Source organism: Hyla sarda, chromosome 1, assembly GCF_029499605.1.
Source record: "Hyla sarda isolate aHylSar1 chromosome 1, aHylSar1.hap1, whole genome shotgun sequence".
Classification (NCBI taxonomy): Eukaryota; Metazoa; Chordata; class Amphibia; order Anura; family Hylidae; genus Hyla; species Hyla sarda.
This window is the reverse complement of record NC_079189.1, coordinates 410,101,689-410,123,775: the sequence shown is the minus strand read 5'-3', so window position 1 is coordinate 410,123,775 and position 22,087 is coordinate 410,101,689. Positions and strand designations below refer to the sequence as shown.

General features: G+C 42.1%; 1 protein-coding gene across 6 annotated transcripts in view; it reads left to right on the top strand.

Annotated features, from left to right (window-relative positions):
* The window catches only part of MTMR3 (myotubularin related protein 3), a 100,693-nt gene that overhangs the window by 45,161 nt on the left and 33,445 nt on the right, over nucleotides 1-22,087 (top strand). For all 6 annotated transcript variants that reach the window (XM_056528683.1, XM_056528685.1, XM_056528681.1 and 3 more), the window contains exons 2-4: nucleotides 21,148-21,205; nucleotides 21,793-21,873; nucleotides 21,956-22,045. In XM_056528683.1, coding sequence (XP_056384658.1) covers nucleotides 21,871-21,873; nucleotides 21,956-22,045 — 93 coding nt within the window. In that variant the 5' untranslated portion in view covers nucleotides 21,148-21,205; nucleotides 21,793-21,870. The remainder of the gene's footprint in view (nucleotides 1-21,147; nucleotides 21,206-21,792; nucleotides 21,874-21,955; nucleotides 22,046-22,087) is intronic.

Here is a 22,087-nt window from a genome sequence, read left to right as displayed (position 1 = left end):
TGCACAGAGGACGAGCAGGGGGTTGAGGTGCATCTGCTGGGACCCCCTGCGATCTCCGGGTTGGTGCTGCAGCGTTACGGACACAGAATGTGATCGTGACGTCACACCATGCCCCCTCCATTCATGTCTATGGGAGGGCCACGGACTATTCAGAATATTGGGCAAGTTAGATGGGCAGAATTATCTGCTGACACATTCTGTTAATGCTGTTTAAAACAACTTGGGCAAAATGGCTGCCCCCAATATTATACTGAAAAAAAAGCAATCAGGAAATGGGAAAATATTCAAAATTAAAAGGAATGTTTCTAATTATGGCTAATCTGTAAAAGAAGGCAACTCATTCCCTTTAAAGGGGTGTTCCAATGAATGATTTATCTAATATATCCACAGTAAAGGCTCGTTTACATGAGCAGATTTACTTTCAAACTCGCAGCTTGTTTGACAGCCCCCCTGAGGAAGTTGCGCTGCAAAGAAATACGTGAGGTCCCCGTACCTGTTACTTTCTTTGCTATTCCTCTAACCTACAATTGGTATCTAATATCCTGCTCACATTGGCCTTTATTTACTATTGTAAACTCGACATGTTTTGTCAGGTTGTGCACAAGAAACTCTGTCCTTCATACAAGGATATACTGGCAAATGTCTCAATTTTAACATCAGTGTTGAGGGATAGCCAATGTCATTGTATACATCTACCAAAATAGTGCCCCTAAATTCCTGCATTTCCTGCAAGAAACTCTCTCAGAATTAGAGAAAACCTGACCAACTCTTCATTTTACTGAGAAAACCCCCCAAAAGGGGCGTGGCTGTCGGGAAAGGGGGTGTGGTCGCTGAAAAGGGGGCTTGTCCCCGACATTTTAGAAAAATCCCAACATATTTACTAAGGTTTCCACAGAAAATGTGGTAGATTTGAGCTGAGGAAAACCCTACAGATCAGAGCATGTTAAAAAAAAACAAATAAATAGATTAAAAAAGCAAAATGTAGGAAAACATTTTTATATACCGTGGAAAAATATCTGTTTGGAACTAAAACCCACAAAGAAAACTCCACTCCACGTATAGTAAATCAGGGCCATTGTTTTCTTACATTGGATGTTCCGTTCTATTGCTTAAAGCGTACCCGTCAGATCCACCCCAAATTTTATTTTTTAATATATCACTCAGTACCTAATCCTGACCATGTACATCTAATTTGTATATGTCTAGCACCTTTATTTTTTTCTATTACACTTTTAATTTAGCTCACTGGTCTGAATTCCTCTCAAAGGGTGGGGGGTGTGGCCTCACTGTGCAGGTCTCCGCCCCCTCCCTCAGTATGCTGTCTGCTCACATCTCCCCTAGCATTAGCAAAACTACAACTCCCAGCTTGTCCTCACTGACAGTAGCGGGACACAAGCTGACTATTTAATACCATTTAATACTGTCTGCAAATTTTATCCAGTATTTTTTCATTGTTTTTTTTTGCACTTGGCCCTTTATTAGTTATTGATGGATATATACTATATCATGCTACTATCTTTGTATCACAGTGTTTATAGGGGGTATAGCTATTGTATACATCACTACTGTAGGGGGCACTAGGGAGTTACCGCTACTAGTCCTCTCATGTTGTAGTCAGACTCCATGTTGAGTTTGTGTTTTTAGATGTGATGTCCCTTTTCTTTGTGTTGCCTTATAAACTTTGTTATATTTTGAATATATATATATATATATATATATATATATATATATATATATATATATATTGGGTGTGCATGGTTTACAGTTCTTTTGTTCTTTTTTTGCATGGTTCTGTTTTTGGAGTTAAAAATGGGGCTAGCTTTCCACGCGCCGTCCTCGGCAAATTTAAGTCAATAGGGTCTGCGGCAGATTTTCAACAGAGGAAATTCGCTGCCCAAAATCTGTTGCGTACATCCCGCAGAGAGATTGTCCCCTTTCAAACTCTCAGCAGGAAAGATACTGTAAGTTTGAAAGCAAATCTGCTCATGTGAACAATCCCTAAATATGTATGTAATTTTTTTTATTCAATGTCTTGTTCTGTGGTTAAATGGAAACTCCGTATTCTGTGTTATAGTGCTAGTGAACAGCATTAATATGATTAATTACTTGAATAAATTAACTATATTAAGCTTAGAAGTCTTTATTCTTGTAGTTGCCCTGCTCAGCTCTGCGCAGTAGAGACTGGGATATGGGGAGAAGCGCTCCCCTGCCTCCTCCATATTCCCTGTTCTGGTCCGCCCCTGTCATGAATATTCAAAGCTATTCACTCTCGAGTCGCTAGGAGCTCTACAGGGATGTACAAAAAAAATGTGGGGGGAGGAAACCTCTTGAATGTAGCTTGACTCTGAACATTATTACTGCAAAACATTTTTTATACTGGTCCCTGTTTTTCATAATTTCTGCTTCCTGTAGGATTATCTCACTCCATTTGCTATAGTTATTATTTTTCACAATCTGTTTGGCTACAGGCGATTCTATCTCGGATATAAGCGCAGCAGGTTACTCACAGAAACCAGATCAAAGCTTATAAACAAAAGTCCAAATGTGCATTTGGTTTATTTTACAACATTTTAAGTGGATCTCTCATCAGACAGTACAGTCCTATGGAAGAGCCTGTATATTATGGGGACCGGTCTGCTCTCCTGTAACCAGTCTGCACAATAATGGGCATTTTTGACTAATAGAAACTCAATGAATTTATTGGATACATAGTAGGAGTCTGGGGTGTTCATGTAGAGTGCTCCTCTTACCTCCCTGCCTCCACATTGATTTATATGCTGATAGTACGCAGATACACAGCAGCCAGCCATCCAGATATAAATATTCATCCATGGATTCCTACCATAGCTGACACATATGAAGACGATTTAGTGAAATAGTTTTAGATCTGACTGTGTTAGGAGGGGTACATTCTACACAATTCTACTGATGCCTACAAATTACACACACAGTTACTTAAAGGGGCACTCCTGATAGCAAAAATGATTCCTATTTTGTGTCCTCAGGACAGACCTAGTAAGCCCCGCCCTCTTTATGTCATATTGACAAGCCACTCCCCCTTTCTAACAATCCATACTTCCATAAATTTCTCTTTAACTGGAAGGGCTCTGAGAGAGAACTTCCTGTTGCATATGACTATGAAAGCTACGAGGAAGGTCAAAATAAAGGTGGTAGTTGACTCCCTCTAGATTATATCCTATTCTAGGTTAGGCTATGTTCCCTTTTTTTGGTCATAATTTCAGCCTTGAGAACAAATCTGTTAAAAAATTGCTGTACGTATTTTTTTTCAAACATTCTTGCATGAAAATTATTCATTTTATTTTAAGACTGAAAATACTAACCAAAAAAATGGCGAAAAAGACATGTCACTTAATTTTACAGCCATAAAATTAATGTACCAAAACCGTAGTATACTACGGTTTTCAGTCCGGTCACAAAATCGTATATATGCCGGTCGGCTCATTCAAATGAATGAGATGGGGGCCAGGTCTGGCTGGGGAACGGGAGTGCCCGGTTTTCACGGTTACTGTATTGAAGAATCGTGGTGTGAATGTAACCTTACGAGTCTTAGTTTGTCTGGCTGAACTCCAGCACTAGCAGCTTAAAGGGGTACTTCACCCTGCCAGCGTTCTGAACATTTTGTTCTGAACAGTGGGTGCGGGCTGCGGTGGACGTGACGTCACGGCAATGCCCCTCGTGATGTCATGCCCCGCCCCACAATACAAGTCTATGGGAGGGAGTGTGGTGGCTGCCATACCCGCCTCCCATAGACTTGCATTGAGGGTGTGTGGCTGTGACGTCACGACCCCAGCATTCAGTGTTCGGAAAAAAATGTTCTGAATGCTGGGGCAGTGATGTACCCCTTTTAATTAGTAATCAAACACACAACTCAAGCGAGATGATTCATGGGAATTGTGGGCTGCATTACAGAATCACTAAAGCGAAGAAATTGCTAAGCAAAATGGAGCCAATCTCATGGCCGCTACATCAGCTATAATAGGAAACACAAGGCATGCACAAATATATTGTAATAGCTTATTCTGCACTATATAAGCAAAACAACCCCAACATTTCTCTGATCTCTAAAACCTATTGGAGAGGTTGCCATCAGATAGGGATCCATTGGCATGTTTGGTGGTCTTCCCCAGATTAAACAATTTACAGAAGAAAGTTTGTTTTTCTCTTGATCACTAATTTTACGACAACTGATGCCAAAGAGGATCCAGCTTTAATTATTTTTTTTATAGTCATTTAAGCTCCTTATGTTTTACATGGGGTGATTATTAGCTGAACGGGCCTGTTATTACCCACCAATCAGCTAAGATTTTTTTTTATTCTGTTGGCGTCCACTGATTGGGTGGGGATTGGTTGTTACATTTTTAAAGGGGTACTCCGCTGCCCCAGCATTCGAAACATTTAGTTCTGAACACTAAGTGCGGGCTGCAGGGGTCATGACGTCTCTGCCATGCCCCCCCAATGCAAATCTATGTATTGAGAGGGCGTGGCCGTGGCGTCATGACTCCCGCATCTTGCACCCAGCGTTCGGAACTAAATGTTTTGAATGCGGGGGCAGCGGAGTACCCCTTTAAAAGCACTCCGGGTAAACCTCCTTCCCCTTACCCCAATTACCGTAACTGTTTGAAAGGGCTATGGTGTCGTTCCATCCATCTGCACTTTTAGATGCCTTACTGATTCTTTGTCTGCAGATATGAGTGGAGAAAATAATTTTGCAGAGATGTTTTTTTTCCTCTCCACTGAAACCCTGCAAAACGGACACCAAATGGAACCCATTTATAGTCAGTGGGACCCAGTTTTTCTTTCCTTAACCCCTTAAGGACGCAGGACGTAAATGTACGTCCTGGTGAGGTGGTACTTAACGCACCAGGACGTACATTTACGTCCTAAGCATAACCGCGGGCATCGGAGCGATGCCCGTGTCATGCGCGGCTGATCCCGGCTGCTGATCGCAGCCAGGGACCCGCCGGCAATGGCCGACGCCCGCGATCTCGCGGGCGTCCGCCATTAACCCCTCAGGTGCCGGGATCAATACAGATCCCGGCATCTGCGGGAGTTCGCGATTTAAATGAACGATCGGATCGCCCGCAGCGCTGCTGCGGGGATCCGATCATTCATAACGCCGCACGGAGGTCCCCTCTCCTTCCTCCGTGCGGCTCCCGGCGTCTCCTGCTCTGGTCTGTGATCGAGCAGACCAGAGCAGGAGATGACCGATAATACTGATCTGTTCTATGTCCTATACATAGAACAGATCAGTATTAGCAATCATGGTATTGCTATGAATAGTCCCCTATGGGGGCTATTCAAGTGTAAAAAAAAATGTAAAAGTAAAAGTTAAAAAAAAGTGAAAAATCCCCTCCTCCAATAAAAAAGTAAAACGTCCGTTTTTTCCTATTTTACCCCCAAAAAGCGTAAAAAACTTTTTTTATAGACATATTTGGTATCGCCGCATGCGTAAATGTCCGAACTATTAAAATAAAATGTTAATGATCCCGTACGGTGAACGGCGTGAACGAAAAAAATTTTAAAAAGTCCAAAATTCCTACTTTTTTAATACATTTTATTTTAAAAAAAATTATAAAAAGTGTATTTTTTTATATGCAAATGTGGTATCAAAAAAAGTACAGATCATGGCGCAAAAAATTAGCCCCCATACCGCCACTTATACGGAAAAATAAAAAAGTTAGAGGTCATCAAAATAAAGGGATTATAAACGTACTAATTTGGTTAAAAAGTTTGTGATTTTTTTTAAGCGCAACAAGAATATAAAAGTATGTAATAATGGGTATCATTTTAATCGTATTGACCCTCAGAATAAAGAACACATGTCATTTTTACCATAAATTGTACGGCGTGAAAACAAAACCTTCCAAAATTAGCAAAATTGCGTTTTTCGTTTTAATTTCCCCACAAAAATAGTGTTTTTTGGTTGCGCCATACATTTTATGATATGAGTGATGTCATTACAAAGGACAACTGGTCGCGCAAAAAACAAGCCCTCATACTAGTCTGTGGATGAAAATATAAAAGAGTTATGATTTTTAGAAGGCGAGGAGGAAAAAATGAAAACGTAAAAATTAAATTGTCTGAGTCCTTAAGGCCAAAATGGGCTGAGTCCTTAAGGGGTTAATGGACTGAAGCAGATATGCACATAGACTTAGTTCACAGATAAGCAGTATGAAAGTTTTGCAACCTTTTTTCCCCAGGAGCGACCCAAGGTTAAGAAGGTTTGGAATCCCTGCTGTAGGTGTCCTAACATGATCTAAATCCTTGGGACAGAACATTTTTATGGTTCATAAAGGATTTATGGAGCAGGCACAGCGTGGGTGGATAGCAAGGTTAGAGGGATTTACTGAAGTATTGCAGCATAGCCACTCCCCCTGAAAACCATGTGACTAATCACATATTGGAGGAGATTTATTAAGACCTTTGCAGAGGAAAGGTTGATCAGTTGCCCATAGCAACCAATCAGATTGCTTCTTTCATTTTGCAGAGGCCTTTTCAAAAATGAAAGAAGCGATCTGATTGGTTGCTATGGGCAACTGGTCAACTTTTCCTCTGGACAGGTTTTAATAAATCTCCCTCATTGTCTCTGGCCATATGGAATGCTGGGAAAGGTCAGAAACATCAGTAAAATAAAAACACTTGCACTACTGCACTTCCGAGTGGGGGGTCTCATGCATAAAAATGGGACACGCGAATGTAATAGAGGCATTGTACACATGATTATAACTTGGCGTCATGGTCTCAAGAATTTTATTTCTTTTTTCTTTGAATCTCATCAGATCCCTGGAAAAATGGAATAAAAACAAAAACAAACAAAAGTTCTAGCTGCACCAAATAGTACCATTAAAAACTACACATTGCAGGTGAAGGCGCCTGGGATCTGGTAATCTTAATCCTGTCATTGGTCATTATGTATGTACAGGTTTTTCATTTTCTCAGATACAAATATTCCTTGAGTTGTTGGCTAGGACAAGGAGCTTTTTACATAGATGTTTCTCAATCATAGTAATTTGATGTATTGATATATATTGATAGTAATTTGATATATTTTTGTAATATTTGATGTACCGTATATACTCGAGTATAAGCCGAGTTTTTCAGCACGATTTTTCGTGCTGAAAACACCCCCCTCGGCTTATACTTGACTGAACTCTCCACCCGCAGTGGTCTTCAACCTGCGGACCTCCAGAGGTTTCAAAACTACAACTCCCAGCAAGCCCGAGCAGCCATCGGCTGTCCGGGCTTGCTGGGAGTTGTAGTTTTGAAACCTCCGGAGGTCCGCAGGTTGAAGACCACTGAGGGCGGATGATGACAAGAGGATGATGAAGGGGGGGGTGTGGGATGATGACAAGATGATGATGAAGGGGGGGGTGTGGGATGATGAAGGGGGGTGGGGATGATGACAATGGGATGATGAAGGGGGGGGGGTGTGGGATGATTACAAGGGGATGATGAAGGGGGGTGGGGATGATGACAAGGGGATGATGAAGGGGGGATGTGTGGGATGATGACAAGGGGATGATGACAGGTGATGATGATGAGGGTCTGGATGATGACAGGCGGTGATGATGATGAGGATGTTAATGACGGGTCTGGATGATGACAGGGGGGGGGGATGATGTATTTCCCACCCTAGGCTTATACTCGAGTCAATAACTTTTCCTGGGATTTTGGGTTGAAATTAGGGGTCTCGGCTTATACTCGGGTCGGCTTATACTCGAGTATATACGGTAGTTTGCGTGTAGTGCTCTAAGCACCTGAAGATGTGGATTGTAGGTGACTACTAGAGGTACCTTTTTTTTTTTTGTTTATTTTGTTTGTTTTGCAGTGTAGGAGCTCCCTTCAGGAGTATGATGCCATGTCATTAGCAGAGAATATAATATAATGCCCCTGTTGTAAAACAATGTAGTATAAACAGACTCCAGAACAAGGATCTATTTGACAAGAGAAAAGGAAGTCGCTTAAAGTAAATGTTATCCAAACAGTCAGAAAAACAAGATGAGACATAATATGCATAAATAATAAAAATAAATCATTACATCAAAAAATGTCCTCACCGGGGTCTCTCTTGTGAAAATGAAAATATGAGAGCAGCATAGTCAGGTTTTTATAAAGAGGGTATACAAAATAGTGGAAGTCAAGTGCAATGTGCATAATCCATAGTGGCAAGTGCATCTAATGCAAAGGACATGGAAGGACAATACTACAATATCTTCATACAGCTGCTGAATCCCCGCCGGATCGTGGTGTAAATGCACCCTCACCTGTAGCCATGCAAACTCTTGCCTAGGTTTTTTTTTTCTTCTGGCAACATACTATTCATTGCAATAACTGGGTTCAAACTCTGCAGTTGAAATCCTTGGTCTTTATTGTTTTATCTCTAAACACCAACTCCATATAAGAAAGACTTCTGTAGTCAAGTTGTCTTTTCTAAGCCACTACCATTACATTTCTTGAAGGGGTTTTACCATGATCCACTTTCCACAGCAAACTTAATATTTTGTTAGATTGAATGATATAAAATGTCTATCTCTAAAAAATAATGTGAACATGCCCTTATTTCCTTGTCCTCTACCTTTAAAAAAAAAAAATGTTATCCTCCTTTTCATATAATCTATGTGGTGGGCAGAGCTCCTGTCACCTGATTTGCTTTGAATTTAATTTCCTAGCAGTTATTAATGCAGATGCATGAAAAGCATGCATCCTTGAAGAGAATGTAATCTTCATAATGGTAAATTTATCTTGTCTCTCTTCACACAGCGTACAGTGTTATAATAGTGAATTATATCCAGAGGACATTTAGGGGCAGACTGAGGAACTAGAAGGCATGGAAAGTAGTAGGAATGGAATGTTACTAGACCAAACTCCCTTAAAACCTAGGCCAGGCCCCCTAACAGATTAATCGATACTGGAAAACACTGACAACTATTTCCATTATTGATTTTTTTTTTTTAATGACTAGCTGAATACCCGGCATTGCCCGGTTTTTCCTTCCTCATCCATGTTGGGGAGGAAAATCAACAAAGGAGGAAGCTTTTGACTTCAAATCCCATCCCCATATATTGTTGTCATATCCCAACCCCATATCCCGTCCTCCTATCCCGTCCTCCTATCCCGTCCTCCTATCCCGTCCTCCTATCCCGTCCTCCTATCCCCACCTCCTATCCCCACCTCCTATCCCCACCTCCTATCCCCACCTCCTATCCCCACCTCCTATCCCCACCTCCTATCCCCACCTCCTATCCCCACCTCCTATCCCCTCCTCCTATCCCCTCCTCCTATCCCCTCCTCCTATCCCGACCTCCTATCCCGACCTCCTATCCCGACCTCCTATCCCGACCTCCTATCCCGACCTCCTATCCGTCCTCCTATCCGTCCTCCTATCCGTCCTCCTATCCGTCCTCCTATCCGTCCTCCTATCCGTCCTCCTATCCGTCCTCCTATCCGTCCTCCTATCCGTCCTCCTATCCGTCCTCCTATCCGTCCTCCTATCCGTCCTCCTATCCGTCCTCCTATCCGTCCTCCTATCCGTCCTCCTATCCGTCCTCCTATCCGTCCTCCTATCCGTCCTCCTATCCGTCCTCCTATCCGTCCTCCTATCCGTCCTCCTATCCGTCCTCCTATCCGTCCTCCTATCCGTCCTCCTATCCGTCCTCCTATCCGTCCTCCTATCCGTCCTCCTATCCGTCCTCCTATCCGTCCTCCTATCCGTCCTCCTATCCGTCCTCCTATCCGTCCTCCTATCCGTCCTCCTATCCGTCCTCCTATCCGTCCTCCTATCCGTCCTCCTATCCGTCCTCCTATCTTGTCCTCCTATCCCCACCTCCTATCCCCACCTCCTATCCCCACCTCCTATCCCCACCTCCTATCCCCACCTCCTATCCCCACCTCCTATCCCCACCTCCTATCCCCACCTCCTATCCCCACCTCCTATCCCCACCTCCTATCCCAACCTCCTAACTCGACCTCCTATCCCATCCATCTCATCCTCCTATCTTGACCTCCTATCCCGACCCGTAATATGTGTACCAGGTATTGAAATATCTCCAGCCGTACTGAAGTTATGTGAGAACATACATTTCCCATTGATTTGCATGGGACTTTAACCCCTTAAGGACTCAGCATTTTTCCGTTTTAGCATTTTCGTTTTTTCCTCTTTACCTTTAAGAAATCATAACTCTTTAAATTTTGCACCTAAAAATCCATATGATGGCTTATTTTTTGTGCCACCAATTCTACTTTGTAATTACATCAGTCATTTTACCAAAAATCTATGGCGAAACGGGAAAAAAAATCATTGTGAGACAAAATTGAAAAAAAGCCATTTTGTAACTTTTGGGGGCTTCCGTTTCTACACAGTAAATTTTTCGGTAAAAATGACACCTTATCTTTATTCTGTAGGTCCATACGATTAAAATGATATCCTACTTATATAGGTTTGATTTTGTCGTACTTCTGGAAAAAATCATAACTACATGCAGGAACATTTATACGTTTAAAATTGTCCTCTTTTGACCCCTATAACTTTTTTATTTTTCTGCGTATGGGGCGGTATGAGGGCTCATTTTTTGCGCAGTGATCTAAAGTTTTTAGCGGTACCATTTTTGCATTGAAAGGACTTACTTGATCGCTTTTTATTCATTTTTTCTTGATATAAAAGTGACCAAAAATGCACTATTTTGGACTTTGGAATTTTTTTGCGCGTACGCCATTGACCGTGCGGTTTAATTGACGATATATTTTTATAGTTCGGACATTTTCGCACGCGGCGATACCACATATGTTTATTTTTATTTACACAGTTGTTTTTTTTTATGGGAAAAGGGGGGTGATTCAAACTTTTAATAGGGAAGGGGTTAAATGATCTTTATTCACTTTTTTTTTCACTTTTTTTTTGCAGTGTTATAGCTCCCATAGGGACCTATAACACTGCACACACTGATCTTTTACATTGATCACTGGTTTCTCATAGGAAACCAGAGATCGATGATTCTGCCGCTTGACTGCTTATGCGTTATAGATCGGGAGCGGACTCATGACGTTCCAGTACGTCATGAGTCCTTAAGGGGTTAAAAAAAAACCCCGACTCTCATAAATGGGGGGTAGTTAAGGGTTAAATTAACTATCCTATATTTTAAGTGGACATATAAGTAACATGTGACCAAGTATTATCGAAATATCTCCAGCAGTTTGGAAGTTATGCAGTAACATATATTTCCCATAGACTTGTATAGGACTTTAAACATAAACCCCGTCCCTGGCAAATGGGGTGAGTAAGGGTTAAATTACCTATCCTATGTTTGTTGTTGACATATAAGTAACGTGTGCCAAGTTTCATGTTAATATCTTTAGCCGTTTGGAAGTTTTTGTGGAACATACATACACACACACACACACACACGTTGAGTTATATATATATATATATGTGTGTGTGTGTGTGTATGTATATATATATATATATATATATATATATTCTATAAATTAATTTTTGCAGCCCTATAATATTATATGAAGTATATTTACCTCATCCTGGCCAGTGAATATTCAGCCAGACTCCCTCATATCACATATTTATTGCAGTGAATGACGTGCATCTGGAAGGTCCTAATAGGCCAATGTAGCAGCTGTATATGATGGAGTCTGTGCCTGTATGTTAAAGGAGTACTCCAGTGCAAAATGACTTATCCAAAGGATAGGTGATAAGTTATAGATCGTGGGGGGTCCGAGCGCTGGGGCCCCCGGGATCTCCTGGACAGGGCCGCGGCAGTCTGCCGGAAGTGAAGTTTCGTCCGCGGCAGACACTCCCCCTCCATGTATCTCTATGGGATTCATGGAGGGGGCGTGTCGGCCGCAGCGTCATGCGGGGACGGAACGCTCCCTTTCCTGTATATATCCGCGGCCCTGTACCGAAGATCGCGGGGGCCCCCAGCGCTCGGACCCCCGCGATCTATAACTTATCCCCTATCCTTCGGACAGGGGATAAGTTATTTTGCACTACATATGTCCTTTAACTGTGTGTGAGGAGAACTGAGCATGTCTGACCAGAAGAGGAAACTGCCTACAGGACGTATCCCATAGCAGCAAGCAAAAGACAAGAGAGCATCCAGCCTGTATTGGTAGGGCCGCCTTTCAAAAACAATTGATTTCTGATAAATACTTAATTTACAAATATCTCACAATAAATCTGTTTTAGGCCTATTTATCTGTATTGAAATTCCATTTAAGCATCCCTTTCATTGTAATGTGCCTGAACTGGGTGCTGTTCTCCCGCTGTATATTTCTATGCATTATGAGACAGAGCTGCTCATCTCCAGTGTGAGAACTAATGCCTAAGAATTACATTATGCTGGGTCTTGAGCTTTTGCTCCTGTTACATCACTGTATTAAAACCACCTAACTAATAGCCTCCCCGACGTTACCTCGCTACCCTTGACAAAGCTGATTAGCTCAGCGAAACGTTGGGGAGGCTATTAGTTAGATGGTTTTAATACAGTGACCATATGGGGAACGATAGGAGATAGGAGCCGTCCTGTGGACCAGTAGCTAAGGTGTGCTGTACATTAAGCACGCAGAAACAAGCGTATATTTGGACCACAGAGTGCGCCCTTTATAAGTGTACAAACAGCACAAAGCACTGTTAATACCCCAACCTCACTGGAATTTTAAACTAAGATAAGGGGAATTTTTAACAATTAACCAATAAATAATGTTTTTAAGGGGGGGTTCTAGTAAAGGGGTTTTACCCACGAGGGGGCAACCCCTTAAAGGTTGTTATAGATACTATTTGCCCTGTTACCTTCAGGGACAGTAATTTAGTTTTTGGTATAGGCCTATGTATACATGGGCATCAATATGTGAACTCCATAAACTATATAGGCAAAAAACAAGAAGAAACAATCGGGGTCATTTATATATGAATTATATGTCTTTGCGACAAAAGGTTTATTAAACATATACATGTAAAATACAAACAATATTAAAAAATACAAATAGGAGGAATACAACACCAAAAAGGCGATATCACTGGCCCTACTTGATAGGTACTAATCACAAAAATACAAATACAGCTATAGCAGCAAAATGATAACAATAAGGCAAGTAGTAAAGGTAATACTTATATACTGTAGCAGCAACAAGTGGGCAAGATGGATACACCTGCCCTACAAATACTCAAGTGAGGATAAGGTGCCGAGCAGTACAAAATGACAAGTGCAGTCCTAATAGTAAAAATGAGCTGGCAATGCTGATACAGACCTAGTAAAGAAAAACAAGGGGAGGAGATGATGCAGGAGCCGGGATAGCGCCACTCCAACGCACTTTTTGGTATGTCACCTTCAGTTTGCTGCTATAGCTGTGACCTATTTGTATTTTTGTGATTAGTACCTATCAAGTAGGGCCGGTGATATCGCCTTTTTGGTGTTGTATTCCTCCTATTTGTATTTTTTAATATTGTTTGTACTTTACATGTATATGTTCAATAAACTTTGTCGTAAAGACATATAATTCATATTTAAGTGACTGATTGTTTCTTCTTGTTTTTTGCCTATCTACACACACACACACACACTCACACACTATGCTGCTTCCCAGTATGCTGGTGGAGGAAGCCACTAGAGCCCCCTCCCCATATTCCATCTTATGTCATATATAAGTGCATGTTATGAGCCTAAATACCTTTTTAGTTAGTCAAGTTGGCCGATCAAAATGAATGGGAGGGAGGAGACTCCAGGCACATGTTAAGGTGGCTTTCCAGTGTGAACTCCTTATTGTGCCTTAAACACATACTAATGTCTATTAAATGGAAAACTTTAGTGTTGACAATGAAATAGATTCTGAAAATAATCCCAGTTATTACAGTTATTGTAGGGGCAGAAGTAATCTGATACATATACATGATAGAGGCGCAATGAAAAAAAGATGTGACCTATACAGGTAGATCATGACCAGAGGTGTCCAGCTTTATCCTGCTATTATAATGTGCTATAACAGCATGTGGATGAACAGAGGCTTTGACACACCCTACCTAAAATATAGCAGCTGACATTTAAAAGGCAGCTATGTTTTCATCCTGTGTGCCTTTGGCAATGGCTGTACCCTCTCATTATATTCCCTGGCAGAGCTCCTGACACTGGCTATAGGAAGAAGTTCCAGGTAATTCTGGCTCCATGACTGACATAGCAGCAATAATTCACCCCGCTCGGGTTCACCGCCCTCCAGGTAGCTGCTGGTTATGTGAAGCACTTGGAGTCGGTGATTTCACCAATAAGGTACTGCGGGAATAGAAAGGGTTTATTTTCTTAGTTGTAAAGTGAAAGTACGTAATTCAAGCTGTAATGAAATCTGACAGTCTTGCTTTCCGGACACAGAACAGGTATTTATTACAACACAGAGACTGCTTTGTGTCTTTTTTTAGAGTTCGCCCTGTCTTCTATAGTTTAATGCTCTCAGGTCTTACCACTTATTGCAAAATAATGCTTTATGTTTCTAGCATTAAAAGGCCAATGCAAGTAATGTCAGCCAGCCAAGTATTTGATAAATCACTGTTACTTTAGGTTTAGAAGGAGCTCTTTTTTTGGGGAGTTGGGGAGGAGAATAGGGAACGCTGATAACTGTTAGTAATGTGTGTTTTGTCGTCTTCTATATTCAGCATCTTGTCTGAGACTTGTCTCCTTGGTTTAAAGGGAACGTATCGCCTAGATGTTTTATTTTCTTTATTAGAGCCAGATACTGAAACATGTTGTTCTGTTGTGGAACCCCTCTGACAGCAACCGATGTCCCAGAGAACAAAAGGATTGGCAATTGACATCTAACAGCCTGATCCTTATGTCCTCTGACTTCTACCATCAGGGGTGAGTTAGGAGGCCCCTATACGCATTAGATGATCATTGTGCTTGGCCAGCACATCTAATGTGTATGTCAGCTTAAAAAGTACCTGTCCCCAAATAAACGGTTCTCAACTACCACAGGAAATGTTCCCTAACTACTCCTAACACCCATCCTGCCCTTAAAAACAATTTCAGAGCTTTAAAAAGCTGTGTATCATACCTTTCTTCTTGCCCGCATAGTGCAATTTCCCAGCAGGAGAATGTGGGCATTTCCCAGCAGACATAACATCACTGAAGCCTGCTGGGGGACAACTTCTGCCCTCGCATTGTTGCAGCATTGTGATGAATAGAAGACCTCAAGCTCTGTGCATGTTTCAATCTGTGTTGCTATCAGTGAGGCTCTCCTTCAGCTTTCAGTCTGTGCAGCTTTCTGTGAGAATCTGTGGAGCTTTCACTTTCTGTGCAGCTGACAATCAAGAGAAGCAGAGAAGCACTTCCTGAGTTCAGACTCCTGCGAGCCCCGGAGGAGATAAAACTCACTGTGTATTAATTGTTACAGGGAACAGAACAGAGCCACCTAGTGGCTGTTTTTTTATATAAAATTTTAGGGTAGGTTCATACATACTAGGGCTGCAGCTAACGATTATTTTAATGATCGATTAGTTGTCGATTATTTTATTGATTAATTGGGAAAAAACTTCAAAATGCCAAAATAAGTGGTTCAGCTGATTCTACTTGAAGAATTATGTACAATGGCCATATTAAAATTATTCTAGCATGTGATGTGACAGCAATTTTTTACTTTTTTATTTTTTTACTTTACGCCGATTGCTATACAGGGTCATTATTAATGATCCTGTACAGAAACCAATGTAAATTTGATACTGCTGCATGGGTAACTGTCTGAACTATTAAAATAAAATGTTAACGATTTACTAACATTTAATTTTAATTAGGGATCGACCAATATCGTTTTTTTAGGGCCGATACCGATAATCGGTGGAGGTTAGGGCCGATAACTTATACCAATTATTCCGCGGTGCGGCGGGTCGGGGGCGGTGGGGGGTGGTCGTGGTGCGGTGGGGGCGGGGCATTATCGGCGAGGTAACTGCCGATACCGATAATGCCCAAAATTGTGATTATCGGCCAAACCGATAATCGGTCGATCCCTAATTTTAATAGTTCAGACAATTAGCCATGCGGCAGTATCAGATATGTAAAAAAAATATATATATTTTTTTTACTTTTACGATTTTTGTATAGCAATAGGAAAAGGTGGAGCTAATTTTTATTGGGGGGCGGTTTATTTACATTTAATTTGTTTTTACTTTACACTTTTTCTATAGCACTCCTATACACATGGAGGTATTTGCAGACTACAGAGCATTGCACCCGACCCATGTCTGTAGTGCAGACACTAGGATGCAATGCTCTGCACCCCCCATGTGTATAGCAGTGTATATGTTCTACATACACACTGTTTTTCTCAAGGAGATATGTGCAGAGCATTGCACATTTGTGTCTGTACTACAGACACAAGGGTGGAATGCTCTGCACAAACCCCCACGGGTAAAGCGGTGTGCACTGCTTACCGATATACACATAGGGGAATATGCAGAGCTTTGCACCCTTGTCTGTAGTGCAGACACAAGGGTGCAATGCTCTGCACATACCCCCATGTGTATAGTAGTCTAAGTGTGTACTACATGGTAGTATGTGCAGAGCATTGCATCCTAGTGTCTGTATTACTGACACAGGAGTGCAATGCTCTGCACACACTGCTATACACATAGGGGTATATGCAGAGCATTGCACCCCCTGTGTCTGTAGTACAGACCCTAGGATGCAATGCTCGGCACATACTACCATGTGTATAGCAGTGTGCATGTAGTACACACTTACCCCCCATGTGTATAGTAGTGTAAGTGTGTACTACATGCACACTGCTATACACATGGTAGTATGTGCCGAGCATTGCATCCTAGGGTCTGTACTACAGACACAGGGGTGCAATGCTCTGCATATACCCCTATGTGTATAGCAGTGTGTGCAGAGCATTGCACTCCTGTGTCTGTAATACAGACACTAGAATGCAATGCTCTGCACATACTACCATGTGTATAGCAGTGTGCATGTAGTACACACTTACACTAGCCATTAGTAGCAGCCTCCACCCTTGTAGACAGCACTCACCTGCGGCTATCCTCTGCCCCGTTCTCCCGTCCGCATCATGTCGTCCTATGGAGGAGCATGTGACATACACGTCACTCTGCTTCCTCCGTAGCGTTACGCTGGGCGCGGGGGAGGAAGTGGAGTGGTGTGTGTGTGTGTGTGTAACATGCTCCTCCATGGGACGGGATGCGTCCAGGAGAACGGGAGAAGCAGGTATCGGGGACACTGAACGAGTCCCCGATACCATGCAAATTGCTAGTAAATGCCCGATACTTCCATTCACTGCCGCCCGACATGTCCCTGCTGCTGCTCTACTTCTAGCGCAATTAGCCCACCGCCGGGACAATGTCTATTCTCTGCTGCTTATCTCCGTCGGGTACAGAGATGAGCAGCAGAGAATAGACATGTCCCAGCACTGCGCTAAATGCGCTAGGAGTAGAGCAGCAGCAGGGACATGTCGGGCGGTGAATGAATGAAGCCTACATGCGGGACATGTCAGCTTCATTCATTCACTGTTGCCACGGACAACGAATTGGGCGATTATTCAATAACTGGATTCGTCGACAACAAATCCCGTTATCGAATTTAATCGTTGCAACTCTAATACGTACTCAGATTTGATGCGCAGGATTTGATGCTCAGGATTTTCTGCTGAAAATTTCAATGTAAACTAAATGAGTGAGCACAGCTTCTAATCTGCAGTTACCAATCCTGCGCATCAAATCTGCGCAGGATCCTGTATGTGTGAACGTGCCTTTAAACATATTTGTGTTGATAATTCTAAAAGTAAGTGAATGGGAATGTACCAGAAGGAGAAAAGTGCAGGTCTGGCTCCCCAAAAACGTGGATAATAACTTTAAAACTTTAAGTGTCCATATTAAAAACAAAAAGGCAGCAACATGTCACTGTAAAAAGTGAAAAACGCTGACTCGTTTTGGGCTGAAATATTAGCCATTAATCCTTTTCATGATTAAGGGCTAATATAATATATTCCGAAACGCATCAGCGTTTTTCACTTTTTACAGTGACATGTTGCTGCCTTTTTGTTTTTAATATGGACACTTATTAAAGTTTTAAAGTTATTATCCACGTTTTTGGGGAGCCAGACCTGCACTTTTCTCCTTATGGTTCATGTTTACATGAGATACGGCCCATTGTTCTCAGAGTTTCCATCTCCACACATGCCATGGACTTGATACGTATTCACATTGAAGTAAGCTGATCTACGTGTTTTTCATATATATATTTTTTTCATTGCTGAATGGGAAAGTGTCTAATTACACAAGGGATACTATATTAATTACGTTTTATTTGGTGACAGGTACTCAGGTTTATCCAGGAATAGAAAATACAAAGCTTGTTTGTTCAAAAAACAGCCCCGCTCCTGTCCTCAGGTGGTTGTGTGTGGTATTGCAACATGAGTATATTTTACTTCAATGGAACTGAGCTGCAATACCACGCACAATCTGCTTTCTTTCTAACATTGGATAATTCCTTTAATTCTGTTAGAATCTGATGTTGATAGAACTTGTGCAAGTTCATATTCACATTTTGTGATACGTGTGTACGTTTCATGCAGCTTAAAGGGGTACTTCGGTGGAAAAAACGTTTTCAAGTCAACTGGTGCCATTAAGTTAAACAGATTTGTAAATTACTTCTATCAAAAAATCTTAACCCTTCTAGTACTTATCAGCTGCTGTATACTACAGATATACTTCAGAGAAATTTGTGAAGTTCTTTTTAGTCTGACAACAGTGCTCTCTACTGACACCTCTCTCCATGTCAGGAACTGCCAGAGCAGAGGTGGTTTTCTATGGGGATATGATTCTCATCTGGAAAGTTCCTGACATGGACAGAGGTGTCAGCAGAGAGCACTGTTATCAGACTGGAAAGAACTTCACAATTTTCTATGTAGTATACAGCAGCTGATAAGTACTGGAAGGATTAAGATCTTGAAATAGAAGTCATTTACAAATCTGTTTAACTTTCTGGCACCAGTTTATTTGAAAACATTTGTTTTCCACTTGTTTCCACCGGAGTTCCCCTTTAAGGACTTGGTTACAGCTGAGAAATTTAGACTTGCTTTACTATAACAGTTTAATGTTCTTCCTCACCACTGTTATATCCATTAGGGATCGACCAATATCGTTTTTTTTTTAGGGCCGATACCGATAATCTGTGGAGGTTAGGGCCGATAGCCGATAACTTCCGGTATAAGTTATCAGCTATTTATCCCCCTGCAACACCGCTGCAGATCATTGATTTAAAGCGGGCCATAGGCCACCGCCGCCACCTGCTTCTCTCCCCCTGCCTTTCCGGGGGTCCTTCTTAGTCCTATCACCTCGAACGCGCCCCCATTGCCGCACGCACCCCCTACCGCCGCACCACCCACCGCACCGCGTCGCACCCCATTGCCTCCCCCATCCCCGGTTTTATAATTACCTGTTCCCGGGGTCCACTCTACATCTGTCTCCGGCGCCGTCCTCCTGAGCTGTCACTGTGCGCACTGACTGTGACGTTGCGTTGAGGACATCACTCGTCATTGCGCACAGCGTAACACAGGACACAGCAGGAGCCAGAAGTAGCGTGGACCCCGGCCCCCGGGAACAGGTAATTACAAAACCGGGGATGGGAAAGGCAATGGGGCCGGGGCGGTGCGACATGGTGCGGTGGGGTGGCGGGGGGCAGGGTGACGGTCACAGTGCGGTGGGGGGTGGGGCATTATCGGCAAGGTAATTGCCGATACTGATAACGCCCAAAATCTTGAATATCGGCCGATAATATCGGCCAAACCGATAATCGGTCGATCCCTAATATCCATGTGCCCCTATAGGAAGTAGTCAGTCTTCATGAGTAAAACCTTTGGCTACTTGGCTGTAAGACTTTGCTCATGATGTTTTATTAAAATAAAACAAACAAACAAAATACCCCGAATAATGATCTTCCATTTCCTGTTGGTTTCTATTGAATTTAAGGGAAAAGCTGCAATTTTCACACTGTTTAATTTTACAGCTGTAGCTGTGGTGGCCATAACATTAAAGGGGTTATCCAGGAAAAAAAAATTTTTTATATATCAACTGGCTCCAGAAAGTTTTGAGTGTGACTCCATATCCAGACCTCCATGGGTTGAGAAATTTGATTTCCATTGATCATTTTTGTGATTTTGTTGTCAGTACATTCAATTATGTAAAGATGAAAGTATTTCATACGATTGGTTAATTTATTCAGATCTAGGATGTGTTATCTTAGTGTTCCCTTTATTTTTTTGAGCAGTGTATTAACAGCTTCATCAGGCAGCCAATACATTTACTGGTCTGCAGTATGTAGTAAAGAGAATTTTTTAATCGGCAAGTATAGCCAGTCAGCAAGCACTATATTACTGAAGTTCATGTACTGCATCTCTCTGCAATTCAGAGCTACTTTAATACCAGAACCGCATTTACTGTATTGCCCTCTACCTGTACTACACTAATGTTCCTTTTAATGCCTTGTGTGGCTTGGGAGATATAATATTTTATATATATATATTAGGGGTGTGAATCGCCAAGAATTTGGCGATTCGATTCGAATCGCGATACCAGTGTGGCGATTCGATATATCCCGATATATCACGATACCGTCTAGGTGACGATACATCGCGATATATCCCGATATATCGCCCACCTGGGAGCATTCATAGATCCCAATAGACGCCGCTGTCAGCTTTGACAGCGGCGATCTAGTACTCCGGTGCTCACTTTTCTCATGTTATCCCGTCCGGGCTGCAAAATAAAATAAAACGCACTTTATCTTACCTGCCAACGAGCCCGCGGAGCTTCGGTACAGTCCGGTACAGGTGTTCGGTCCCCGGGCTGTATTCTTCTTACTTCCTGTTAGTCCGGCACGTCACATGGAGCTTCAGCCTATCACCAGCGGAGCGGAGGGCAGGCAGAGAATGCATTAATTTTTTTTTATTGATTATTCTGCATTTGTATAGAGGTTGCTTCTATAACTCTGGTCAGCGAAAACTACTGCCAAGCATTATAGCTGTTACTTATTCTACTGCATTGTGTGCTCCCAGTGTGTGATATGAGGCTTGTAATGGAATAGGCACACACCACTGCTCTAACATCATGTTTTATGTTCCCAGATCCTGTGGTAAAATGTATTAAAGGAAGTCATTTCCCAATTGGCAGACATTCTTGCAGGTGAGTAAGTTTTATGTAATTCATTCTTTACACAGTACCTGGCACCTACATAGCTGAGATGGAAATAGACATCTTAATAGTTGATCATTTTTAAAAGGAAATCGGTTTTCTTTATATATTGCTGCACTGTGTATGATTCCTTCCTTCCTCCCTCCTTGCCCTGCATGGTTGATGTACAGGGTTTGGCATCCAGTACTGAGCATTTTACATCAATCATGTAGACAGAGAAGGCATGCACGCTGCTGTTCTGCCTTTCAGAATACCTAGATTTCTTCAGCAGGCATGGTTTGACAGGTGAATAAGACAAGTGCTGTAAAACTGAACTATTCTCGTTCATATTACTGCTGATGTCAGTGATTGGCTGCAGCAGACCCATGCAGAGTGTACTGATTCAGGGCATATCCCTCAGAGACTTCAGAGTGGGTGGGAGAGACAGGAGGGGTGAGTATTAGTTTTTTTTTTTAAACAAATGCCCCCTCCTAATCCTTGCCCTATTAAGTTTTTGTAATTGGGAACCCCTTTAATAAACTTTATTTAGAGGTTTGATGGGTAATCTTAGTACAGTATTTTCTTCCTCTGTATCTTAGGAAAATTCTGTGTGGTGGAGAGGCCTCGGGAAAGAGCAGTCATCCACCATTACCTTCCATATTTGTTCTGGATAAAACATGGTAAGACATGTGACATGTTTGTGTCTTTTATAATAAGAGATTGTTTTAAATATGGGAACATTTACACTGAATGCCCTCTTAGGATGAAGAAAGTCAAAGCAGTCTAGAATGTATTCAAGCAAATCAGATTTTTCCTCGCAAGCAGCTGATCAGAGAAGATGAGAATCTTCAGGTAAGCATGTCCCCACTGGTCAGGCTGTATATAGGTAACATC